Source organism: Podarcis vaucheri (assembly GCF_965113315.1).
Source record: "Podarcis vaucheri genome assembly, chromosome: 2".
Taxonomy (NCBI): Eukaryota; Metazoa; Chordata; class Lepidosauria; order Squamata; family Lacertidae; genus Podarcis; species Podarcis vaucheri.
The window spans coordinates 46,741,138-46,768,844 of record NC_138760.1 but is presented as its reverse complement, the minus strand read 5'-3'; the positions used below and the strand labels follow the sequence as shown (position 1 = coordinate 46,768,844).

At 42.3% G+C, this 27,707-nt stretch overlaps 2 protein-coding genes across 10 annotated transcripts in view; both read right to left on the bottom strand.

The window, feature by feature from the left end:
- BRD4 (bromodomain containing 4) overlaps positions 1–1,072 on the bottom strand; it is a 73,513-nt gene extending 72,441 nt beyond the window's left edge. For 2 of the 4 annotated variants that reach the window (XM_082213175.1, XM_082213179.1), the window contains exon 1: positions 876–1,072. The gene's annotated coding sequence lies outside the window, so the exon portion shown is untranslated. Of the gene's footprint in view, positions 1–189; positions 239–292; positions 396–875 lie in introns of those variants that run through there. The other 2 variants (XM_082213178.1, XM_082213177.1) reach the window with 2 other exon arrangements.
- Positions 1,073–5,681: 4,609 nt separating this feature from the next.
- Positions 5,682–23,963, bottom strand: AKAP8 (A-kinase anchoring protein 8). 6 transcript variants are annotated; one of them, XR_014216987.1, is made up of 16 exons: positions 23,844–23,963; positions 22,246–22,284; positions 21,649–21,681; positions 20,050–20,338; positions 18,985–19,498; positions 18,418–18,562; positions 18,012–18,058; positions 17,814–17,850; positions 15,522–15,560; positions 15,340–15,439; positions 13,885–14,026; positions 13,218–13,311; positions 12,522–12,652; positions 10,434–10,529; positions 8,524–9,224; positions 6,851–7,090 (listed from the first exon to the last, which is right to left on the bottom strand). XR_014216987.1 is itself a non-coding variant. In XM_082213182.1 (15 exons), exons 1-15 carry the CDS (start codon positions 23,857–23,859, stop codon positions 6,650–6,652), a joined length of 2,163 nt encoding a protein of 720 aa, XP_082069308.1. In that variant the 5' UTR covers positions 23,860–23,961; the 3' UTR covers positions 5,682–6,649. The 6 variants fall into 6 exon arrangements, 4 of the variants coding, with proteins under 4 accessions (XP_082069308.1, XP_082069310.1, XP_082069309.1 ...); XR_014216988.1 differs by having other exon boundaries at positions 8,524–8,717; XM_082213182.1 differs by lacking the exon at positions 8,524–9,224 and having other exon boundaries at positions 5,682–7,090; positions 23,844–23,961.
- Between the last annotated feature and the right edge of the window lie 3,744 nt (positions 23,964–27,707).

Sequence of the window (27,707 nt, the reverse complement as noted above, 5' to 3'; positions counted from 1 at the left end):
GAGTAGCGGTCGAGCCAGGCCTACAGGAACCGCAACCTTTGGCAGGCAGGGCACGGAGCGGAGAGGCGGAGCCGCCTGCCTCGCGCGCGCCCTGCTCCGAGGAGCCGGTCAGACCGGCGCCCTCTCGCAGCGGAACCTCCGCTAGCGCCGCCGCCGCTTCCCTCTCGCCCGCCCCGCCGCTCTCCCTACCGGAGCCGCGGCCGCTACTACCGCCGCTTCCCCCTCCTGCTCGATGACAAAATGGCGGCGGCAGGAAGTACCATCAGCACCCGCCCCGCCCAGGTTCGCTTACTGCGCCACCCGCGCACGGGATCCGGGCGCCCTCGGCGGGAAGGCCCTCCGCCGTTTCGAATATGCATCCCAGCCAGCGGATGGCCCGATGTGCAAAGGCGGCGCGAGAGCCGCCCACAACGCACCCCGGCCTCATAGCGGTACAGGCGGAGGGCACGGACATACTTACGGCAATCACGTACCCTTAAAGGGAGCAGCGAAGCAGCGCTTACGGAAACGGCGTAGCCACCATAAGCCTTCCACACCACCTACCGCAATCCGCGTAACCGTGCGAAATAGCGAGCCACATCTTGTTCCCGATTAACCCACCGTGAAACTTAGCCGTCCACCGAGAAAATGCAGAGGGGAGTGGGGTGGGAGAAGTTGCCCTGCTCACGCGCGGGCACGGGACACCAGAGACACCAGGCAGTGTAGGCTGAGGAGGCTCGCGTAAGACCTTTGCGCAATAGGCCTCGACGCAAAAAGCGTAAGTCGCCTGACGCAACGGTCACATTACGCAATGCGGGTTACGCCGACAAGACAACGTAACTGAACAAGGAGAATACCAACCCCCGCAGCCTCTCCCGGCCCGGCCCAGCTCTTACCTGACGGCGGGCGGAGAGCCGGAGAAGGCCGCGTTGTCACCAGCCTCCTACCAGGCCAAATCCAGCAAAGCCCTGAGTGAAGGGGAAGCGCCGCACTCCGTAGGGAGGGTCGGGGACCACGGCGAACAGACCAGGGCAGAGAGCGACGGGCAGCGGGACCAGCAACGGCGGGGCTGCACTGACCTCACCACGCAGCGCGTTACGTCACCACGCAACAAGCCACGCCTCGCGCAGGGCACAGGACTTCGAATCCAAGGTTCCCTTACCTCACGGCCACGCCCCTTCGAGTAAGGAGCCCTCCGAGTGGGCGCCGGGAGGAGCGCTTCTCAGTCCGGCTAGGGAGACGGCGCGTGAGGGGTAGCGCGAGGCAAGCGGGAGAGGGAAGGAAGCTGCGTCGCCGCCGCTGCCGCCTCGCAAGCGAATGATGGTGCTTGGGAGATGGGGCTTACCGCCCCACAAAGGTGCTGCTTGCTCTTTGAAGAACGTAGGAACTGCCGCTCTTGTCTCCAGTCCTTCCCCGCGCGCCCAGCACAGATACCCGGAAACGTGACAGAACAAACTTTGCTCGTTAGAATGCACCACATCCCCGTTTCTGATCTCGCCAGCGGGTCCAATCCGACCCCGCGGATAAATTTGCTACTGCCAACAGTCGGGGAATTGCCCACGAAAGCGTTTAGCAAAGACTACCATCATGTCACATAGCTCTCCTGCTTGTTAGTCCGCTGACCGGGTTACTTTTGAGCTCTAAGGCTGTTGGTGCTCGATGATAATAATAATAATAATAAAATTTTATTCCTCGGGGCTGGGAATTCTGTGGCGCTTCACTCTACCCGGTTGCACGCATGGGAATGCGGCGCTATGACACATAGAATATACCAGCCTTTCAGACAAAAGCAAGCCCTTGGTGCACCACCAGTCCCGAAAAAGATGCTAAATACACAGTGGAAAAGGCGACGGTGACCAGTTTCTTCTCTACAAAACAACCCCCAGTGGGAACCTCATTCGCAGAATAATCAGGCCCTTGCTCTTCCCAGCTCGTCAGTATTCTTTCAGCAGACCGGAAAGGAAGATTATAGAAGAGGGAGCCTTTGTTCACCTACTGGAGCAGAGGACTTGGATCGTAAACTCTCATCTCCGATCCACAGCGCCTATGGCGACATGGGCAAGCTGCCTTTAAGGTGGAAGCACATCGGAAAGAACCCTATCTATTTTATACTTGGTATTTCTCATGTATATATAAGGGTGGGGGAAGAGAAGGCTCGACTTTTAAGCAGGTCAATCGTTCAGCACTCCCTTTCGTCCACATATTCTGAAGCAGGAGGTCAATGATACCTATAAAAACACGGGCACACCTAAGCATAGCCAAAGGTAAAGGTAAAGGTAAGGTAAAGTAAAGGACCCCTGGACAGTTAAGTCCAGTCAAAGGCAACTATGGGCTGCGATGCTCACCTCGCTTTCAGATCGAGGGAGCTGGCGTTTGTCCACAGACAGCTTTCTGGGTCATGTGGCCAGCATGACTAAACCACTTACGGCGCAATAGGACAATGTGACAAGTGCCAGAGCACACTGAAATGCCATTTACCATCCCTCTGCAGCGGTACCTACTTGCACTGGTATGCTTTCAAACTGCTAGGTTGGCAGAAGCTGTGACAGAGCAATGGGAGCTCAACCCATTGTACGGATTCAAGTTTTAGTACCCTCAAGCAACACAGTTCATCTTACTTGTTGTAATAACTATTAAATGAATGGAAACTTCCCAGCTGCTGTCCTCGTGTAATAGGGTGTGTAGTGGACAGTGAGAAACATTTAATAGGAAACAGAACAGTGGCCATTTAGTAGCAGGAAAAGACCACAAGGTTGCCTATGAACTGTTAAAAGTATTGCTAGCTTTAGAAATGGGATGACCTTCTGCGTAATTCAAGAAAGGTGCCACCTGGGCCGCTTTCCAAACTAGAACTATAGCAGTCAGCAGCTATATCTTATGTGAAGGAAAGTGGCAGCTTACAACAAAACCCAGAAGTTGCTTCGACATTTAAAACATTTGGGCTGCTTTCCTACATTCCTACTTGAGAGTAAGCTGGAGTAGTGGTTAGAGTGTTAACAGTGCTGTTTTTCTATATATAAAAAAGAGGTGCGTGAACTTGCCACGAACGCCTTCCTTGTTTCTCTTATAATAGCAATGGCGCCCACCTGAGAGGTGCTGGAACTGAGTTTTGGCTGTGAAAAAAGCCCTGTCAGATTAGGACCAGGTTTTAAGTCCCAACTTGGCTAAAAATGTGTGCAGCAGTAGCACACTCACCAAACTGAGTGACCTTTGGCCAGTCACTTTCTTGACCCAACTATCTCACAGGACTGTTGGAAAGATGAAATGGGGAAGAACACCTTGAGCTCCTTTGAGGAAAGGAGGGATCTAAATGCAATAAATAAGCCCCATTAATTTATTTGTACCTGAGCGTACAAATAAGAGAGGAGTGTCATGTCTACTCAGAAACACTGGTAGTGGTGTAGATATAGGAATGCATATGTTAATGAGGTAGGTTATCTGTAATACTGGAATAGAACACTAATGCACCTATCATAGGAACTTTGGGAGCTGCGATATATTGAAGCAGATCATTAGTCCATCTAACTCAGTAATGAGTTATGCTCACTGTGTGCTCTCCCACTTACAAATGCTCCTATATAATGGGGAAAATGTTACCTTAGCCAGATAAGTTATGTGGGCTTTTTGTGTGTGATTTACAGTACAGTGGTACCTCGGGTAAAGTACTTAATTCGTTCCGAAGGTCCGTTCTTAACCTGAAACTGTTCTTAACCTGAAGCACCACTTTAGCTAATGGGGCCTTCCGCTGCTGCCGCGCTGCCGGAGCACGATTTCTGTTCTCATCCTGAAGCAAAGTTCTTAACCTGAAGCACTATTTCTGGGTTAGTGGAGTCTGTAACCTGAAGTGTATGTAACCTGAAGCGTCTGTAACCTGAGGTACACTGTAGTTGTAACTTCCCTCATATATACAAAAGTTAACTGCTAGTGAAGACCATAAATCGAAGCTTAGCATATATGGTACATGTCATAGGACCACAAAGAAATAATCACCTTTATAACTAAATAGTCTGCAGGCAATGAGAGAACCTGGTCTGGAGCTGAGAAACTGCTTTACCCACAAGATTCTACAATAAATTAACAGATAAATGCTAATCATTGACTACATTCAGACAAATTTTCAAATTTGTAAAGAACATGATTGAACAATTATTCTGCTCCCCCCTTTCCAGCCAGCTCCTAGCTCTAATCAAACGGTTTTTTGTCATGCATGCTTCATTACTTTGATGACAAAAGCAGACCCAAGGAAAACAGAGTCTGATTTGCAATATACTGTATTATACAAAGCACATGCCAAGGAGTGGTCCATCACAAAGGAGTAAAAGGAGTGTTCTGCTCTCAAGGAAAGAGAGGGGAACAAGTAATGGTTCATCTCAGGCATGCCAATCTCAGTAGAATACCAGCTGTTTTGGCAGGGACCTGTTTTAACCTGTATAACCTGCTAACTATGAGAATGTCCACTGTTCAAGGTTCAATTGCACGGAGATGATTTTGTTAGAGATAGAATATGGGGCAGGAATTACTACTTCTTAATGTGAAGTGGGAATTGACCGATTACACTGCTCTGAACTATGGCTGCAGCTACTTAAGGGAGGATCGCTCACTCTTCTATCTTAGCCTGATTGTCATGTAATAATTGGCAATTCCTTCATGAAACTTTCTATTGTTACCGTTCCTTTTATTCAGTGATAAACCATTAAAGTGCTTATTGAAAAAGAACAATTTGTGGTGAAATATAAGAATGGGAAGTTGCATGAATTAAAATAATGGTATCAATATTCATATAGGAAGCTTCCTTATACCAGGTCCAACTATTTGTCCATGTAGTACTGTGCTGCCTCCTCTGATTTGCAGCAGCCCTCCAGAGCCTTGGCTGAGACTGAACCATTTAACTGGAAATACCAGGGATTGAATCCAGGCTGTTGTGTGTGCAAAAACATGTGCTCTACCACCAAGTGTCAATGCAAAGATAACTTCCAAGTAGTATCAAGTCAAAGTAGTGGGATATTCAGTTGAATGTGTCATATTCTCTTTTAAAGCCATCCACGGTGGTGATCATCACTCCATCTTCTGGGAGCAATGTCCAGTTATTGTGTGAAGCAGTAATTTTGTCTGTACTGAATCTTCCACCATTATAACTTCATAAGGATGGCCCTGGATTCTAGTATGATGGATAAACTTTTCTGTCAACCTTCTCCACACTATGTATCATCTAAATCATACCCCAGCTTTTCTCTAAACTAAAAAGCCCTGAATGCTCTAACCTTTCCTTATGAGGACTTGGATAATTTTGGTTGTCCTTTTCTGAACTCTTCCCAGCTCTATAGTGTCTTGAAATGAGGAAACCAGAACTGTATGCAGTACTCAAAGTGTTGTTGCAGTTTTATTTTCAACTCATTTCCTAACGATCCCTGGTCTCAACCTTTGGTATCAACCACAAGCCCAACTACCTCACTGCTCACCCTGGCTCTAGATTATCAATGAATGCTTTTGATATAGAAACTGGATTTAATATTTATTCCTCTCCTTCAACCACACAGCAGAGATAAATTTATTTTCTGTGTATGGTAGCTCTAGCATTAGCGTGTGTCGGATGTGTGTGTTCTAGACAGCAGTCAGTCAACTGCTCTTCTAACATGAGCAATAATGTGACCACATTGTTAAGACAGCACATGTTTTGGAGCCAACTAAATGTAAGATACTAGTTTTCCGTTTCAGAAGTTTATTTAACTGCTAAGACAAAAGACTGGGGTTGTTGTTTTCTTTACAAATAGTGCTCCATTCCACTCTTAAAGCTTTATACTATGAGCATCAATCCTAACACTCACAAATCTGCTTTTATTTTGCTGGTCTTGGTACTGCTTCAATACTCACAGCGCAATATTTGGCAATTCACTCCATGAATGATACATTTGTGATTTTTATTAAGAGAATGGAGATTCAGTGGTGGTATAACTTTTCTCCCTTAGGCTATACCTCTGTACCAGCATAATGTACAAGCTGCAGCTTGCTAGCCAGAAAATCTGAAATAGTGCTCAGTAGAAACAATAACCCCAGTGTGATACACAATCATCTTGGTGCTTAAAAACAAGTTACAGATGCTATTTTCATGCAATATTGCAAACTGGATAAAGAAAGTAACAGTTTTCAAGGCAGCAAGTCTTTTCTTTAGGAACTTAAATGAGCAAACATTTTCACAAGCAAAAACACACACAGACTTCACTAATCTACTCCTTCATAAAGAAGAGGCCAAATTTCGTTTCCAAATTAAGCTATATTCTTTCAATACTGAAAAATGAACACCTGGAAGGAGCCGAATGATTAACAACTTTGTTTTTTTCCAAATAGTGTTGTTCATTCTACAATGAATAAGTCACCAAACCTTTCTTGGGGAATATACAGCCTTCTGCACGCCCTCCAACCTAAAAGTGAATTAGACTTCCCATTCTCCATACTACAATGAAGAACAAGACTGCTTCCATAACAGAATAGATGAATTCCTTTCTTCAAATCAGTAACAAAATTGGCAGCACTCTAGAAATGCACATACAGGTACTGCACTGACATAAGATTTTTTTCCAGGGTGTATTGGGGGGGGGGAGAGATTATACAGCTAAGCCAGTCAAAATCATCTTCATACAATCAATTGATACAATCATTTATATGGTCATTCCTATGGCAGCTCTGCATTTGCTACAATAACTGGTTCCTCCTTGGTGTCACTGTTTTCAGCTGTTGCCATTTCAGTGGAGTTCCCTTCTCTCATCTCCAAATGCTCTTGTTCCTCCACTTGGCTTTCTGCTGCTCTCACTTCAAAGCTTTTTTGAGGATGGGCAGACAGTTCCTCTGTTGTTCCTACTGGCTTGATTCTCTCTTTTTCCTGCTCCTCCTCCTCTGCAGATTTATCTTCAGAAAAGATTATAGTAGAGCAAGCTCTCTCATCCCCTTCTGGTTTAGCAGTTTCACTGACTTCAGTGGTTGTGATCTCATCTGCAGCACTCTCTTTTCTCTCTACTGCAGCACTTTCTGTAGCCTTTTCAGCTTCTGCCCCCTCTAAGGCTCCAGAGTCATCAACAACTTGGTCAATGTTTTCATCTGTAAATGGGTCATCACCCTGACAAAGGGAAGAAGCATATTATTACTGACTCACAAAATTGTCTGAACCTCCCTTAGACAGCCTCATACCTAGAATGCAGAAGTTTGCAACTGAGTGATTGAAATTTGAGCACCCTCACTTCAAAGCACAATAGCCTTTCTTGCCTCAAACAACTTAACAGACTACATTTTTGCTAAATTCTTTCATATGTGCCAGCCAGCACCCTAAAGCCTGTGGTACTATTTGGAAAGCTGACAATGTGTCTGCCTCACAGGAGTAGGATTGGAATGCACTTTGCTGCAGTATATTTACTGTAGCATCAAGAGATGTAATTCTATAATAGAAAAATCCAGTGGAATCTTAAATAATTTTCAACACACCTTTTGAGCCTTCAGCTTAGAAGCAGAAACTGTTTTTAGGAAATACCCAGTTGCATCACAGCTATGAAGTGCTCAGCTCTCTCACCACACTATTCAACACTAGCAAGTCTATATGCTGACATAAAGCTATAAACCAATGATGGGTACTCATACATTTTTGTGATCTCATTAAGCAGAACACTCTTTGTGTCCAAGAAACCTAAGGGAATGACTGCACTGGGAACCACTCATACAACAGGCACACCAAACTCATTCAGACTGAGGTCATGGCTTGTCACTGACCATATCAGGGTCAGTCCTCTCTTTTGCTCTTGCTAGAATTTCTGTTCTTTATTAAAGGAAACACCATATGGAAACAGCAGACACACTAGTGTTGTTCTGCTGATTCTCAAAACCAATGTCTGTCATGTACGGGGATTAAAACCATTTTCTCCCCCACCCCACCCTGCTTTTGTGGATCACTCGTGGCTGACCTGCAACTGATGTACAACGGAAAGGCAGCATGCCAGTACAGAAATCTAGCCCTTAACCTGATCAAATTAAAGTGACAATTTCTGAACCACAATACTCATGAGGCACATGAGTTCCAAGTTCTCTTCTGGAGTCCTGCTTTTCCATCTATATCCATGCAGTCCCAACCCACAAAAATTGGGCCAGATACAGTACTGCCAAGGATTTCTGCACCTAGCAACTAAACATTTATATTTTATGACCCAGTTGGAGACTAACTGCCTCCATGAAAGAAGATCCATGCAGGTGAAAGACAAGTAGCGCCATCTTCTTTGACTGAAAATCAGCCAACCAGCTTTATTCACTGATGTTCTGTAGTTTCAGAGCTCTAGGCTCTACCCCGCGATTTGGATGTGTCCATTAATCGCCAATTAAAGGGGTGGGGATTCAAAGTCAAAAGCTTCCTCAGGAAGGGCAAGGTGCCAGCATCCTTTAAGGGAGGAAGTAATATGCCAATGTTCAAGAATAATTTCTTGATGCCAACTGCATCACCCTGCCTCCAGCCTTCCTTTCTTGGGGAAGGTGCTGAGAAGATTTTTGATGGGGCAGCTCTGGCATTACCTGGAATCCTCAGATTTCCTTCACCCCTCTCAGCCTGGCTTTGCACCTGGGTATGGTACGGAGACTGTGCTGGGTGGGTCGAAGATCTCCTCCTGCTGATGGACAAAGTTCAGGTGTCCATGCTGATTCTGTTAGACCTGTCGGCAGCCTTTGATACTGTTGATCATGAGGTGTTGCTGAGGCACCTGCGGACCCTAGCAGGGGTAGACGGAGTTGCGCTTGAGTGGTTCCATTTTTTCCTCCGAGATGTCCCAGAGGGTGGCACTGGGCAACTGCTCATCTGCCCCAAGGGCTCTCTCATGCGAGCTACGCAGGGTTTATTCTGTCACCCCTCTTGTTCAACGTGTATGAGAGGCCGCTGGGGGAACACAGCCTCAGTAAATAGGCCATCAGTGTCAACTACAAGCTGATGTGCTCAGCTTATTTTTTTTCACTGGACCCAGAGAGCAGAGTCTCAGTTTTACTAGTGTCTGTCTAGCAGAGACTAGTTAATTGGCAGAAACTCAGTCTGGTTAAGACCGAAGTGTTGCCATAGGGACAGAGCGGACACGTAGAGGAAATGACAACATCTGCTCCCCCATTAGTTATGCTTGCCATGAGAGGGTCCTGTTGAATCTTGGGATGCTCCTGGATTCCCAGGTATAGGAGCAGCCAAACATGTTTCTTTTCGTCTTCACCTGGTCAGAGGGCTGCAGGCTTTCCTATCAAAAGTGGAACTCACCAATTACATATGGCCATGTATGCTACATCAGCAAACCCTCAATGGTCACACAGGAGTCTCCACAAGACCTGCAAATACTCATCTAGGCTACCACTCTTCCCATTATTGGCTCATCACATCCCTGCTTTGGAGATAAGTGGCATCTTTTCCATTCTCAGCAGGGTAAAAGGCTAGTTTGATTTACAGAGCCATAGTGAAATATTTTGGAGAGGCCTTGTCTCACTCATGTCATGCACTGTCCAACAGTTGAGATCAGATCACCTGATGTCAACTTTCTCCCACACGTGATATTTGGAATAACATTGGGACTAACAAAATTTGCTTTGACTTTGGATGCTGTTCCCAAGTTAATTTTCTTTAACATGAAACTGAAAACTCATTAGGGAAATCAGCATTACCTTTCTACTCAAGAAAGTCCACTCCATGCTATGAGCAAGAAAAAAATGCTTTTTCTCAACCAACCAGATAAATTTTCAAGCAGTGCTTAGGTTGGGCACAATGCTCCCCCCTCAACACAGCTATATTTTATATTAGCAGAGGGTAGCCTGAGGATAGTATTTATTTTGCTAATTAATCTAGTTGTAAGCAGCTATAAATTTCTTCTATACTGGCCACGTTAACACATCACAGTAAGCCACAGTAAATGGTTTGCCATAAAAATGCAGATCCCTAGTTTAGCATTATGCCTGAACCTGGGATTGTGGTTTGTTTCACTTCAAGCAAATCAATGTGAATCCAAAGTTTGTTCTTGGTTTCCTAATCATGATTTGTTTGCAGTGAAATAAACCACGACCCTAGGTTTGGACATAATGCTAAACCAGGGACTGCAATTTCTCGCTTCTGCTTGCACTGCTCAGGGAGGAGTGAATGAAACCTGTATATGCATTCATTTTAAGCCTTTAACTACAGTTTAGTGTAATGTGTGAATACAGCCAGTGTCTGCTAGTATGAGTATCCAACACATCTGGGAGGAGTGGGAGTGAATGCTAGAGAGGAAGACACTAATCAAGGCTCAGATTATACATAAGAAAGCAAAGAAATAATTTTGCTTCCCTCCATCTTATGTGAAAAGACACATGCAGCACACTCAGCAATATTACTGTGATGCTCTGTTGAGGCCAAGCTGAAGCTCCTGCGCTCTTGCTCTGTGAAAAAGCAGGACTACACAGCAAACATCCTGCTTACTTACCTTGAGGTACTTTTCTAGCATTTTCACAATGTGCTTGCTATTCAGAACACTTTTAGCTACGTGGAAACTAGCCTTCTTGAAATGTTCAGCTGCCATCTAGGAAGTGTAGAAACACAAGTCAATATGATGCCTAAGTACAAAATAAGAATGCTGCAATTCTGGTTATCTTCCTTATTTTACAGCCATCACTTTTGCAGCACTATGCACTCAAGACTTTGTAAAAGAAAAAATACTTAAGAGTAAAGATGGTCAGTGAAAAGCTCTTGCCATAGACTTCCTGGTGATGCTTCTGCCTAGGCATTTTCAACTTACGTTATGCTGGAGCTAGGGTTTTGTTCTATATTTGGAGTATTTCTATAAAATGACAAAAACAAAAACCAGCTCTTCCTCCAGCAGAAGCTTCTGCTGGATTGCAGTCCCTTCAACAAATGGAATAGTTTCAATGAACAGAGGGGCAACTCTGGATCCAACACACGGTAATCAAAATGACGGAAGCTTATAAAAAGTGAGTCTAGGACAGGAAACTAAAATATGCTTTATATGAACTAATAGATTTATTTGGGCATCTTTACTGCCAAAGGGGGCTTATTTCACTATCAGAAGTGTAACCAAAACCAATATGAGGTTTCTATAGTGCTTTTATCCAACTGTTTATATTTAATAGTGCATTACTGTATTGATATTTCATAAGGGAAACTTCAATACATACTGCATAAGAACAGAACCAATTTGCACCTTCTCTTCTTACACAATAGATACGTTGGCTAAATTTTCCTTCAGGCCGAAGTAGAAGTCGTTATATCCAAGTTTCAGTTATAACATGGCAAGTTACACATGTGTCATCAAGCTATTCAAGCATTTATCAAATGTAGGTGTAATCTATGTAGCCTATATATTCCTCTATTCTGTAGCCTATATATTCCTCTATTCTGTAGCCTATGTATTCCTCTATCACTGTTCCTAGCCCTATCACAGACTTAAGTCTTTCAGGGACTATAAGGAAAAATCAAGCACTGTATCTTTACTCATACTCCAATAAAGTTCTCCTCTTTTGTAGCTACAGGTGTCATTATTATGGTTTCTCAAACTGGAAAAACCATGCATATTATTGGCACTTTTTAAAATGTAGACTGTACATAAAAGAATGCTTTGCTGAAGCCTCACAAAAGTGGTCTGATAGTTTTCATATTTCGAAAAGGAGATACAGAGACACTCATGCCCTTGAGCTAAGAGCCATGACTCACCCAGAAGGCATTCAAATCACCTGCACTTGCTTTTCCTATATAGTGAAATAACTCTTAGGTTGAGTCCCAGACATAGGAGAAAAAAGGGAGAGATTTTATGATGGCCATCAGGCAATGCCTTGCCCCACCCTCCACCCCTAAGAGCCTTCAGAATGGAGTTGCTCCCACAGGCATTATGTTTATGTGTCCTTTAGTGAACTGAATAGAGTGGAAGATTATGAGTCATGGAGGTGGTGAGGGTGTGTATGAATTAATCAGTCCTAAGATAATTTTTAATTGCTATCTTGCTAATGTTGCCAATACTGTTTTATAGATTATGAATGTTGTGAATCCTATAATATGCTTTTTGTTGTAATTGTGCTGTTTAGCTTATTTTTTTAGTTGTTTTGTTTTATGGATTTTAAATGTTTTATTGATGGTTTGTAATTATTTTACTGATGAGTTGTTCATTATTCTACATGCTTTATGTTGCTATTGTGATTTTCTATTATGTTATTGTTATTTACTGTTTGTAAGCTGCTTTGCAATTTTTGTGAATGAAAAGCTGCACAGAAATATTTTCTAATCTATGCTATACTATCATTTATTAGCAACCAAAAAGCAGGTTAGTCATGCCTTCATAAATAAGTTTTCAATTGTAATTGAGAAGCAAATCCCAGATTTGAAAAAAGTGTCAGGTATGGAATAGCAATCAATCAAAGAATTTCTAAGCCTGCATTACTAAACACACTAGCAGGCAAGCCCCATGCAGTTTGTGGGACTTGCTAAGCAAGCACACATGGACTGCTTTCTAAATCAATGCACTTCATTAATCAATCATATAGAAAATACTAATGCTGCTTACTCTGCGATTCCTGTTGTGATCAACAGACCTCAGGTGTCTCTGGAGAAGATGATGTTGTGCAGGAATTAGCATATCACAAGCCATACAATGAGCAGCATCTATCTTTTTAAAAAAGTGCTCCTGGCCAATTCCTGAAATGGTATAAACACAAATTAGCTGCATACAAGTGAACATAAACTATTAAAATGGTGTAGTATGTTATTTCTCAAGCAGTTGTTTTGACACCATTCCCAGAAATTGGCTACATTAATCATTTTAAGCATACAAACTAAGAAACAGTTGGTCAGAGAAACTAGAAGAGAATTCAAAGGCCAATGCAAGAAACTCTCTACAGCAATAATGGTCATGCCATTAAAAAAACCCCAGCTGCTACTGCAAAACTCCTCACAAGCATTAGCTTGTCTGTCCCTAGAACATCCTAGGGCAACATGACCCAAACATAGGGGGAACTATTACAACAATGGCTATAACCTTGTTTTTTTTGTCGAAACATCTCTGCTCTTAATAACTGGGTATTCTCTTCCTCACAGCAACAGTTAACAGCCTGTCTAATCTATCAGAAGGTGGTGGAATCACCTTCAATTGAGATTTTTAAGCAGTATTTGTATGGCCATTTGTCATGGATACTTTAGTTGAGATTTCTGCACTGTACTTTCTAGGTGGTGGATTGAGAATTCTTAATAGTGTTCCACTTACCTTTGAAAGGATCTGGTTTTTGTTTTGGAGCATCCTTCTCCGTTAGCTCTTGTCGGCGTTTCCCAATTTTCTTATTTCTGTTCACTATATATTTCTGGGGATTGTAAAGGAGAAAATATGTGTAATCAGGGAAGTCACTGTCTCCAAAACTGAGTAAAAAGTCCAGCTAGAGGTGACATTGCAACTATACACTAATCACTCAAATTAGTAATCTCCAATCACTATGTAGTTCACTGGATAACGGCTTCTTAACAGTTCTGTTTCACTCTTTCCTTCACACTTTCAGGTGGAACTCATCAACTCAAGCCCTAATGACCAACCAGTTAGACACTGCTATCCGGAAACATGCTGCATGTAACAAATTACTTGATAGTAACTTGACAAAAAACCTAGTTCAGGCTTCCTCAACCTCAGCTCTCCAGATGTTTTTGGCCTACAACTCCCATGATCCATAGCTAGCTGGACCAGTGGTCAGGGATGATGGGAATTATAGTCTCAAAACATCTGGAGGGCTGAGGTTGAGGAAGCCTGACCTAGTTTAAGAGAAACTTACAAAAATAACCACTAGCAATTCTTTGGGCATTAATCGCAATTACTGGATAGCAGAAGCAGTTCAGTTACCTGATAGTTGTTTTTGTTCACAACTTAAAAACCCAAATAAGCATACCTGCAGGAATTCTACAGTCTTGTCAGGCAGTTTGGTCCCAATATATCGCAGGACCTCCTTGTGAAATTTGCTCTGTAGATGCTTCTCCATTTCTTCATCATCAAAGCTTCGGAATTTACATACAGAGCAAGCAAACTGGATTCTAAAGGAAGGCATTGAATTTGATTTTTAGTACACATTATTTATGAAATTCAATACATGAAAAATAAATACCATAAATTCAACTATTGTCCTAACAGAACCTAAGAAACATTCTGTCTACCAGATTCCTTTGCTGCTTCAATCTAGGGTTGCACTGTTTGTTTATTATAGCAAACTATGCATAACTTTGCTACAATCTATTTTCATCTGGAGTTTACTAATATTTTGAAATTATCTTATAACAGCAATATCACAAGATTAACAATTTAAGTTTTCATCACACAACACAAGTGCTGTAATTCTTAGGTTCTATCCACAGGAGTTTCCATATACCAAGAAAGCATCTCTCCTGAAGAGCAGTCCATTTCAACCAAGTTTTATAAAACAGGCATAAGACAAAAAACCTTCTGGACCTCCTTCACACCCCTGCTTGACTCATGTAATCCACAATTCTTCTCCCTCTACCCATGCCTCCAGGCCACACACACATGGAAAGGAGAAAAATGGGGGGGGGGGACACACTTGCCTTGACAAAACTACTCTAGGCAATTAAGGTTTTAAAGTTTCTCAAACTGAAGTGCCATCCTTAGAAACCACACACACACAAACACAGTTATGGAAATACTGAAAAGCAATATTAGTTGATATAACCAATTAACCTTCCAGAAGAGTATTTGCCTGTATTATAGAATTACATACATTTTGGAAGGGAGACAGAAGGAAAAAATGTGTTGAGCAAGCCTACTTAATCTGGAAACAACCAAAGATATAATGAGCCTTGTAGACATGTATGGGATGCAAGATGAAGTATTTACATTTTGATAAATACAGAATTTTGGAAGTGGGTAAAGGAGGACAGAGGAGTCACATAAAACACTGGCATGAGCAAGTCCTATAGAATCTCAGCTGGCTACCATTATTTTAATTAAATTATTAATTTCTACACTACCTTTTCAACTAGGTAGCCCAAAACAGTTCACAACGATATTTTCAAATTCTTACTATTTGTACATTTTATTAGCAATTTAAAAGACAATGTATGAAACTAATTTTTACATAGCAAGAGCCATTTGTTTTCCTTGAGCTGGAAAGCAAACTTGCAGGGTGGCAGCAAAAAAATTACTTTTGCAGAAAGAGACAGCCCAAGAAACTTTAGTGAATATTCCTGGAGAAACAACAGAATGTTCTCAATTACTGCAGCCATTATTTTGAAAGGCTACATATAATGTGGGGTTAATTTTATGTATGAAGCAGGAATTTAAGTTAAAATGAATTTTAAGCCAAAGATGTATGAGTTTTAATCTGTTCAGTTACCTGTCCATAGCACGATCACGCATTCGATCCCTCTGCCTCTGCTTCTCTTTTCTTTGTTTTGACTCTTCATCATCATCATCATCAATGCCATCACCAGATGCTACAGAAAGTTAAATTTAAGGCAGTTCTTTAAGAACTAACGTTCAACTGCATTACAATGTCATGGGATGAAAATACTGTACCTTCTAATCTCTTCTCTCCTCTTTCCTTGACTTGCTTTTCTAAGGGTCAATTAAAGATCTACCATGTGAAGGCAATAAAAAAACACTTACCTCTATCAGTGTTTCATATGGCAAGTGTAATTCACAAATATTATTTACATTATTCATTAAATTGCACTTTTTCAACACAGCCATAGCCTCCCTCATGATATACAACATAGGCATGAGGGCTATTCTCATAAGAAATACTGCCACCAGTGAAACTGCTTTCTGTTAGTCTTCATGCTTATGTCAGTCCTCTGAATGGTTCTTAGCTAGTGTAGTGGAAGAGGGTGGAGTGGGGAACAGTCACACTCATATCCCTAGTCAACTCTGAAGTTCACTGGTTTGCCTTTGGCAAGTCAATCTCAATCACAGAATGGACACTAACATTTCTCTCTGAGCTTCTTAGGAAGACAAGAGATACATAATAAATATGATGTAATAAACAAACAGTAACAGAAGCAGAAACTTGAAACAATGTAGTCTCAAAAATAGTAATGTATGTTTCAACAACACAACACACACTACAACTATAAGAAATACAGCTGGGTATACCTATACTGTTCACTACTATCTTTCTTTATGTTTCTATCAAGCTAAACAAATGGCCCAGGGAATGGAAACTGGTTACTGGACAATGAACAAACAGCAAAATGGCATGTGAAATTCAGTGTTAAGTGCAAAGTGATGCACAGTGAATTTTTAAAAGGGTATCTTCACAAGAAGAAGTCAAAATTGTCTGACTATCCAAGACAGATCTTGGGGAGTTCTTATGGAAAGCTCCTGGAAGAATCAACTCAATGAGCTGCAGCAATGCAAAGGGTAAAGGTAAAGGTAAAGGTACCCCTGCCCGAACAGGCCAGTCTTGACAGACTCTGGGGTTTGTGCGCCCATCTCACTCAAGAGGCCGGGGGCCAGCGCTGTCCGGAGACACTTCCGGGTCACGGGTACCTATTTATCTACTTGCACCCGGGGGTGCTTTCGAACTGCTAGGTTGGCAGGCGCTGGGACCGAGCAGCGGGAGCGCACCCCGCCGCGGGGATTCGAACTGCCGACCTTTCGATCGGCAAGCCCTAGGCGCTGAGGCTTTAACCCACAGCGCCACCCGCGTCCCACCAATGCAAAGGGTAAACTATATCAAATTATTATGGAAGTACTGAAAATAGTAAGAATCAGAGTATTATTCAAGTTTGCAACAAGGCCATATTTAAAGGCATGTTTCTGACTCATCTCAAAAACGGTATCAAAACTGCAGAAGGTAAAGATATGAGCATCTGTGATCACAGAGTTGAATCTCCTACGAGGTTGGGAGAAGCTAAAGAGTTAAAGGTTTTTAGCAAATAAAAGGAATTAAAGTTCAGAGGGCTGGCAGTTTACATAGGCTTACTTCAAACTAAGCCAACTAATGGGCATAGTATGACTGTGCTGTCTACAGAGTCTCTGTCTCTGTCATGATGTATTAGCTAAGATTCCTGCATTGTAGGGGGTTGGACGAGATGTCCCTTGGGGTCTCTTCCAACTCTAAGATTACATGAGAGGTGGTTTCAGCCACTTTCCTGCTGCTGCACTGCACAGGGCTAAGCCTCACACATCCATACTAAGTTACAAAAACCAGTTCATAATATGTAGATCATACTAGAGCTTGGGACTGAAAAGAGTAGATTTTAGAGTATAGTATTTATTTACCCAATTAATATGTTATGGAATTCACTGTCACATGATGCAGTGATGACTATCAGCTTTAGATGGCTTTAAAACAGGAATTATCACTAATTTGTTGAATATTGGCGAGAAAACTAAAAGGAAAGAAAATAAAGCTGAGGATCTTAGATATAATATTTTCAGTTTTCAGAGACATCTGGCTAGTCACTGCTTCTAAGGAAGATACATGAATGCTACAATACTATCTCCCCTAAGGCGTTAATATTGATGTTACAAGTTTTTGAGTTCAAATTAATTTTAGCCGGTTGCGTCTACAGTGGTACCTTGGGTTACGAACATAATTCATTCCAGAAGTCAATTCTTAACCTGAAGCATTCTTAACCCGAGGCGCGCATTCCCTACATAGGCCTACCGTGGCCCTGGAAGTGGATTGCGTTCATATTCCGGGGTAAGGTTCGCAACTCGGGACACCTACTTCCGGGTTTGTAAGTTTGCAACCCGAAGCATTCGTAAGCAGGACTGTTCGTAACCCGAGGTACCACTGTAATGGCCTCCATAGAAGATCAGAATGGAATTCCTATCCACTCCACAATCCCTCATAAACCCTACCTTTCCTCTTTAGATCTTCATTGCTTCTCTCATGCTCCTTTAAAAAAAGGGAGAGAGGGATTACACACAGTAATTAATTTTACATCTCTTAAAAGCTCAATGTAAAATATGCTGCATTACAATGTCAGCAATCCAAAACATTCATCACTTTAAATGATCACTTCTGAAAATCCAGATACTTTTGAAAAAGTTACTTACACCTTTATCTCTTTCATCTCCTGATTTGTCCTCTCCTTCACCATTATCTGTCAATACACAAGACACCATTCAACTACTGTGAAAAGTTCATTTTATTTTATAGTCTAAACATAGCACTCTTCTGAGATCATTTAAAGTGGAAGTTTGGTTTCCATCTGCTGAGAAATTTACTTGCTAGCATATATTTCCCAACTCTTCTCCATCTTACTACAGAGATGCAGGCCATTTATTTATTTGGTGAACGGTAACATTGCTGTAAAGTACTATATTTTATAGTAGCACATCGAAGAAGTAGGATTTATAATGACATATTTAATAAATGATTAGAAGACAAATAGGTTGGTACCAAAGCAAAGGATGAGAAAAAAGGAGACTAGTCCCTAATGTAACAAAATCAAATCATTACCATTGTCAGAATAACCTCTTTCACTTTCTGTCTTTGTCTGTTTGCTGTCTGGTTCATCTCCACTTTGGGAATGTTTCCGTTTGCGTAATCCACTTTCAAAATCTGAATGCCCACCAAAACGACCACGGAATGGTCTCCTCTTTGGCTAGAAAGAAAAAAAGAGCAATACATGCTTGGCCAGTTTGTTGGCACTTGCCAGGAACCCCAGAATGCATTAGTTTCCTGCTATAAATGTCCTCTTTCACAAAAATACATTTCCTGCATTTCCTTAGTAAAGAATACAGCCCAACCCATGCACCCAAGGAACACCCATATATCGCTACCTCACAAGCAGGCATTTTTTCAAACAGTTCATCTCAGTTCCAATAAAACAAAAACATCACTATTCTGTCAATATCACTTCCAATGATTGCAATGAAAAATAAAAATAAATGGTGTTATATTAAACATCTACATAAAAATAAGACCATATTCTCTTGTTGTTAATCCCTGAACCAATCTGATGATTTACAACTACTGAAACAGCTATAAATGTAAGAGTTCCTAAGGTTAGTGTGCTAAACATACTCTGCCACGTGATCTGTTGAAGCCATAGGGCATGTTCCCAGGAAACCTTCCCATTCCCATTCCTTGCATTCCCATCATGCCGTAATCATAATCCCCATAGTTGCCATAGTCTCCGTAGTCTCCATAATCGCCATAATCTCTATACTCTGGGACGAGTGCTTGGGAAAATAGTGATGGAAGCCGGTTGGGTCCAGGTCCTTCCATATTCCTTCCACCCATGTAATTCATCTCATTCCATTGTGCAGACATCCGTTCTGTACTTGATGGCATGAAGTGGTCACGATTGAAAGTGTTTGGGTGCCCTCGATTCTGGGCCCTCCCTCTGGCAAAGCCATAGTTGTTTCCTCTGTTGCGGGGCTGATCTCTGCGGTCACCAACATCATCATAGCGGCTTCCAAAAGAATCATTCCGATCTGATCCAACTTCATTATAGTCATAGCTGGTTCTGTACAGGTCACGATCAGGCACGGATGCTCTAGAATCATAGGACTCGTAAGACTCAAATCTGAAAGAGCTGTATTACAAGCAAAGAATTCAGTCAGTAGTTATAGAGGACTTGACAGGTAGTCCGAACAGACTTGGCACAGATATAAATTTGCATGCTGGAGGCCCTCTGAAAGTTTACTCTGCATAAAACAGCTTTATATGTTCACTGTATTGGAATAAGGAGCAACGCATTCTACAACAAAACTAGAAGGAAACAATCTATATTTGTTAGACAGCCAGGGACCCTTACAAATTATGAAAGCTATATAACATGTATTTTCTATGTGGTTTCAAGGCACTATTATGAAAACCCTGTTTGAAAATCTCTTGTGGTACACATCTGATAGCTGATGCCTCAACAACAGAAGGCAGCAGACCCTCTCTTCAACAGGTTGCCTTCTCTTGCATGAAAGCTTTGTCATCAGAAACTATAGCATTTGTTTAACTGTACCAATGTTAAACTACTATCTGCATATCAAGTAATCAATATTGTTCTACCAGTTCTTGTTTTTAACAAATTAAGGTTCAATTGAGAACTAGAAATATGTTTTTCAGAGATGAGGAAAATCTTTAGTTTACCTTCCCTGATCTTCCATGCCTTCCCCAGGACCACCACTGCCTTCCTTTGACAGCATATCCAGACGCTGGTTTATTTTTGCTATAATGGAGTCAGAGTTTTCTGTGCCCACTGACCCACTACCGTAATTTACAACTGGCATGCGAGAGCCCATCTCAGCACTCATTGTCATGTCGGTAGCTTTAGGAGCGTCCCAGGTAGTTGCAGCAACACCGGCAGCATCATAGTTGTATGGGGCAGCTGTAGTAGAGCTGCTGGTTTGGGCACTGTAATAATCATAGCCTTCATAGCCTGGAAAAAAGGAAAGACAATAGTACAGTAAAAAGGGGGGCTCTGAGTTTCAAGGGTTGATCTTATCTATGGAAACCATCACCACAGCCAACACTCACACTCAGACACACTTGAAAACAACTGTCAGATATCAACATTAATAGGCCACCACTGTCCACTGCCACAAGACCAATGAAGTGTTACTGCTTTAGTCATGTGCCCACAATTAAAGAGGTGGAGATTTTAGGTGTGTTATTATCATTTTCTTCTATAAAAGCAAATTTAACCCACCCCATGTTCCTTGGAAGAAGAACAGTATAAAAGTTAAAAACATTACATGACCTATATCACACACTGTTTTGTATACTACAAGCTTAATTCTGCAGCAAAATTTTGCAGATTATTTCTGTGTGTGTGTTTCACCTGAGTTTGTGGCTGATGAGGCTGTTTGCTCAGGACTGAAGGGGTTAATTCTCTATTTGTAGCAAAATGGTACCTGAATATATTCTCATCAGGACAGAAACATGCCCATGACTGCCTAAAGCTCTGATTTCGTCAGAAGACGTCAAGGCCCCCTCACTATCCCCCTTCTGCAGCTCCCCGCCTATACTCCCTTCAGCTTTGCTTCATTTGGCTATTAGCAGCTATATTAAAATCTTGGATATTAAAATCCAATGATTTCTATGAGAGGCTCTCATTTCCAACCCTGGGTCTAATTAAGAATAATTTTCCAATGTGTGGATAGGTTATTCCCCAGTTTACAATGAAATGGTTCTTTGTGCTGTTTTTGGATCTATATATCTCTTCCTCCACCCCTTTCTCTCCATCCACTGGACGTAGAAGGGAAAGAAGGGGAATGGGAGAAAAGTATAAATATAATGCTCAGCTTCCATTCTCCCTAATTCCTACTAAACTTCCCTTCTCTCTCAGTTAGCCTCTCTTGCATTCCTGCCAGTTTTGAAGCCTCCCTTCATCAGCCACTTCCATTCCCTCTTCCTCCAATCCCCACCGCCAACTTTTAAGATTCTGTAACTACTAAGCCTGCTCAGCCTTCACTGGGCCTTTTCAGGGATCCACCCAGATAGTTTTGATTTTTTAAATATGTCTGTGCTTTTGCAAACCTCTGGGTTCCCCTAAGCATGCTGATACTCAATGGCCCTTTTTTGCTACAAAGTTGTTGTAACTCTGGAGCCAAGTTCGGCTTTAGGAGGAGTGATGCAAATTCACATACTAACTTATATAATTCCTCTAAATGTTCCAGTCAGTTATTCTTGTTAATTCTGAGAAAATTGGCAAAATACTTAAGACAGTACTGCAAATAAAACACATACCTTGCCAACTTGCTGGATTCGTTGAATATCCACCTTTTAAAGAGACAAAAGTTTACTTTTACATTAAACACGACAATCAAAGCGATGTTAACACAACACAGATTAAGTTCTTTCACAAGGCAAGCAATTTAAAACAATTTTCAATGAATTAATTCTTTGACAGCAACACAATAAAACACAAGTGATGTGTTAAAGAGTTAAGTACAGATATATAGGCAATATCCACCATCATACCAGAGGACTTCCCCTTCCTCTCCTCTACCTGCAGCTACTCACACCTCTCAAATCTACTCTAGAATTACCTAACTCTCTGGAGCAGATTTCAGAAGTGCATGGGGGCTGCAGAGGGGGAGGAAAGGGGAAATTAGTTGCCCAAATAGCTAAAACTATTGGACATCTCCTATACAAAATAAAATCCTCTCAATATATTGTCCCCAAAGTAGAAGTTCAAGGCTGCTCAGGACCTTTAAAAAAATATTATTTGTGACCCATGCTTAAGAGAAGCATATTTATTTATAAACACACTTATGCTCAACATTCTTAAGGTTATCTTCTATTTCTTTTCTAAACTTTTTATTTTAGGAGATCATGACTTACCTTGAGTACTGGTGGCCTCAGTACCCCAGGAACTATAACCTGTAAGAGAAATATTGACTCATTAACTCACACACATTAACTCCTCCCCTCCCAGACTCTCTTAACTACTTTCACATACAGCAGCTGTAATTTGAGTGAAAATGTGACTACTCAAACATGCCAATTTACAGTAGTTAGTGGTTTGCTGTGAAAGCACCAATCTCATCCATTTTGCCTGCCTTCTCCAGCACACAAGGGAAACAAACTATGATCAGTAAGCCAGGGACAAACTGTGGGTGAAGACAGTGGCTTGTTTGGAGCAAAACAAACCACAGCTCCCAGTTCAGACATACCGCTAAGCTAGGGGTTTTGTTTCACATTTAAAGATGACAAAATTATCATATTCACAGTAAACCACCCCTAATCTTCAGACCTTGCCCGTTGCACATTCTGCAGATGATACCAGACTGTATGCACACCCTGTTGCATCCAACAAAATTAGGAAAGGAACTAAAAGTAAAACTACCACTCCATAATGCTGTTTTATACAAATCTATGGTGGGACTGCCTTTGGAATACCGTGCATAGATCTGGTAGCCTCATCTCAAAAAACGCTATTGTAGATTTGGAAAAGGTTCAGAAAACGCAACCAAAATGATTAAAGGGATGGAGTGAAAGGTTGCAACATTTGGAACATTTTAGTTTAGGGAAACGATGATTAAGAGTTGACATGATACAAGCTTATAAAATTACGAATGGCATGGAGAAAGGGGATAGAGAAAAGCTTTTCTCCCTCTTTCATAACTCTAGAACTCATGGACATCCAATGAAGCTGAATGTTGCAAGATTCAGGACAGACAAAAAGTACTTCTTCACTTAGTTAAAACTATGGAAGGCACTTCCACGGGAAAGAAAAGACGGCTGCAAACTTGGATGGCTTAAAAACAACGACGAGATAAGTTCATGGAAGATAAGCCTATTGACAGGGAGTGCTACAGTTGCACAGGCTTTTTAACAGGCGGACGCCTCCCCAGGCGTCGATTGCATAGCAGGAAAAAGGATTCACTTGCTACCTACAGGGATGGCAGAGGCGTTAAAGACACAGGAGTCCTGCCAGGGAGGGGGAAGCTGTTGGCAACTCTTAATAGAGATGTGGAAACGACTTCTCTATATGGACCAAGCGCTAAGCCCAGGAAGCTGCGGGTGTAGGAGGGGGCAGGCCGGCTACAAAAGTTAAACCCCCACCCCCGGGGGAGGAGGGGAAGAGGCGGCACCCCGCGCAAAGAATGGGGTGCAGGAACCGGGCGCTGGCGCAGAGGAAAGGGGTCGCCTCGACGCCATTTTGTGTCGTCTTCGGAAAAAGGGCCTAGTCCCGCCTTCCTCGCAGACCGCGGAGATTAGAAAGAGGCGCTCCATTCGCCAGGCCAATCTCCGAGAGGGGCAGCGCCGATGGCCAATCAACGCCGCCCGTGTCTCGCGGAGGCGGCTGAGAGCCACCAGGCCTAGTCGGTGCGAAAAGCCACCGCGGTGAGGTAAACAGCCCTATCCCGAGCGAAGCCTAGCCCGCGTTTGCCGGGTTTCCCGCTCCCTTCCCCCGCCCGTGCAGCGCCAGCTCTCACCATAGCCCTGATCCATGGCTTCCCTCTCCGTCAACCTGCGACCACGCAGAGTAACCTATACCCTCACTGCGCGAGCGTTGGAGCCCACCGCGGATTGGCTCCTCTTGCGGACTTCTGAGTTTCTATTGGTTGCGATCTCAAAGTCCTGCCCATTCGTGTTTCCCGTGAGCAGCTCCTACTCCCGCCTCGCCGCGTGAAATCCCTTCCCATTGGCCTGGCTTCTTAAAGCGACCGAGATGGCTCGTTTAAGAGAATTTTCCGGTTCCTGCTTAAATTGGTGAGAGGCAACGGTGGAAGGAAACAACGCGGTGTATTATGAACCTATATGAAGTGGCCGCGGGGAGATGATCTCATTTGTTGCAGTGCTGTGAAATAACTCTTCGCTCACACACAAAAAAGAAAGCAGCTGCAAGAGGGTGACTTATTTCCCCACCACCCTAGCAAAGACCTGCGCTTTTCAATGCATGTTGCAGATGAAAAATGATATAGATGTTACACTCCTGTCCCTTTCGCAATGATTTTTTGTTGCAAAATCCAAAATCTAGTTTGGTATCGTGCTTTAAAAATGCTGTCTCTTTAAATTAGGACAATACTCCTTGTTAAAAGACTGGTTTGTAATTTAACTCCTACAGCCTTTCGCTGTCGTGGAATTAGGTAGGCACCTGCTGAATTTCTAGATGTTATTTTCCAGATGCGTAGGCATGTTTTTCTAAACTGGCGAAACAGTCTTGTGGCACCTTAAATACGAATTAATGTAATACAGCATAGGCTTCTATAGGTCACCATCCATACGGAAGTATAAATACTGTACATGTTTTATAGTATTTTAATAATAGTATATTCTCTATCATTAAGGTGCACTTTTCCCGACAAGTTTCTGTGGGTAAAGGGCATAACTATTTCAAAGCACTGCAGTGGAAGGGAGCCTCAGATATAATATAATTATTTGGAATTCTATTAATTTCTATTACAGTTCCAGTACTCCTGGCCTACCCATTTCTGACAGAATGGGAAGAGAGGTCTGCATGGAACTTTTATTTTTTAAAATAGCTGTACATTGCTGAATTGTTTTACAAGGATGCAGAGACCCCCCTCTCAACCTTCTTTCCTGTTTTGGGAACAGAGGAAGATACGTTATATGTCCTGTCCAGTATCATCTACAGTGACTGCAGATCTTCAGGATTTCAGACAGGAATCCTTCCTCAGCACTACTTGGAAAGGGCAGGTGTTTATCCTGAGGTCTTCTGCATGCAAAACATGTGCTCTAGCACAGCCATTCTTTCATTTCCAACAGAGAAACTATCCATAATGCAGCTGTTACAGGCACAAAGATTGTAAACCTGCTGTTGCTCTATTTCCTAATCTTGAGACACACTCACTAAACAGTATGGGCCTTGACTGCTAAACCTTTCCACAACCACTTAATGACCTGATGGCGAGCCTGAGCTGGAGTATTTGTGTTATATCCAGGTTCTACACAGAGTAGATCCCCAGTAATTTATGGCCCTAAATTAGTCTTGCCCATTAATTTCAGTGGGACTGCACAGAGCATCAGTAACATGGGATGCAATCCTAACAGTTTAACTCATTGGTAACAGCACCAGTACTTACAGAATTTGGTACAATGCAGATCTGTGATAGCACAGCATAGCTATAGTGAAAACCAACTGGTTGAAGAAGCACAATTTCCCCAACTATACAGAGAAAAAGCATCAAAGTTTGTGATATCCTTGATAATCATAGTGGTTCAATATTTAATCCTGGGTTTTTCCACCCACAGTCCAGTGTACTTTGTGCAAATCAGTACATTCATCCTCAGTGATAAGCATGATGAGGGAACAAATGAGCAACCATTTATTTGTTATTTGCAACAGCAGAAATAAAGAAGAGATAAGTACATTGTTCAGTTATGATGTCCAGTTTTGGAGCTCCCCACTTCTCCCTGTAAATCAGGCATGGTGAGCCTTTTTCAGACAGTGGGCCACATTCTAGGAGCAGGTGGGGCCAGAGGCAAAAGTGACCGAAGCAAGGAACATGACTCTTAACCTTTGCCCCCATGTTTGTACAATACAATCCATGATGGCTAGGTATGCTCTTTTGTACAAAAAATATTGTGTGATTTGTTCGCTATAGCAAACAAAATTGATAGAAACTACACTAGGCAGTAGTGGAGGCTGTATATGTAAGTAGGTTAGACAGCTGCTATGGACCTTGCTCATCTCCTTTGGAAAAGCAGCTGAAGAAATTTAAGTTAAAATGAACGAAGACCTAGAAATTTAGCTGTGAGCATGCACAAGCCAATTGCTCCAAAATGAGCCTGGCACTTCAGACACAAGTTGATCTCTAGACGAGAACTAAATTCTATGAAAATAACAAAATCTATGATACAGGGAAACACTACAGGACTTACAAAGTAGTTATATATACAGTCGAGTAGATATAGAAATGGAGTCTAGCTTTTCCTGCAGTTTACCAAGTACACATTTCAGTGAAAGTAATCACTGCTTTCCAGATTCAGCAGCAGCTTTACAAAATTCCACACACATGGCAAAGCTGCAATTAAAACAAATGCTCTGGCTATTTTTTTAAATCACTGTCGGGCAATCACAACTTGATTTAGTTTAGTTTTATATAGACAGAACACTGTAATTCATGACAAAGGATAACGAATTCTAAAACCGATGTACAATATTGACATTTGGTACAGCAACACAGTCAATAACATTCAAGCAGGAGGCTATTTGGTACATATTTGAAGAGAAAGAAACAGAGACGTACATATATCATGAACAATACTAAAGAGAAACGGGTGCCAGGCCCAGACTAAAAGGCTTTTAAGAATTGCATAGATGGGGTAATTTCACCAGGTAGTTTTCCACCTCTGTTGCAGTGGAAGAAGCTATACATGGTGGAATTTTCCCTGCTGTGAAATTCTTAAATGTTTTCCATGTTTTCTGAGAAGAACCAGGAGTATGGTATAGGTGAAGAAATGGTATTCATCCCCCTAAAGAGATACAATGTTATGGCATTGTCCTTAATTCACTGTCTAGCTTCGCCTAGAATTTACGGTAAAATCTGATAGTGGAGCTAACTTCTGAGTAGATACCAAAGTTCAATAGGACTTACTTGGACAAGTGTGTACAGTCATACCTAGGGTTACAGACGCTTCAGGTGGCGTTTTTTCGGGTTGTGGACCGCCGAAACCCAGAAGTACTGGAACAAATTACTTCCGGGTTTCGGCAATTGCGCATGCGTGGCGAATTGCAACCCGCGCATGTGCAGACGCGCCACTGCGGGTTACAAACGTGCATCCTGCATGGATCACGTTCGCAACCCAAGCGCCCACTGTATAGGATTGGAGCGTTAGCTGCCGCCTTACATTTCCAAAAAGGACCAATCTATCCTCCTTTTCACTAGTAACTAGCAGTAATGGGAGTGTGATGGATGAATGAATGAAGTTTAATAAGGGATTCAGATAACCTTTAATAATTTTACAATCTAAGGCTCTTCCTCAGATCTTCAATCCCAACAAAGCCTCCTCTAGATGAAGCACTTAGCACCAGGATAATTGCTGCCACCACCACTTCCTCTACTACCCTTCTACGATAGCAGTTGATAGCCCAGCTATCCCCACAGAATCTTAATAACAGTGGAACCTCTAGAGATGCCCCTCAGACTCCAGTTTAACAGGCTTTGAATTAAGTTAATCCATAAAAGCCTCCCATTAAGGGTCACACATGGCATAGAAGTTTTAGGATCCGGATCCCCTTTTATTCTTGTTTTTACTGATTAACTGCTAAATTTGAGATTTGCTCTGTTTAACCTTTCCTTCTGTGTCGTTTCACCTAAAGCTGCAACTTGCTT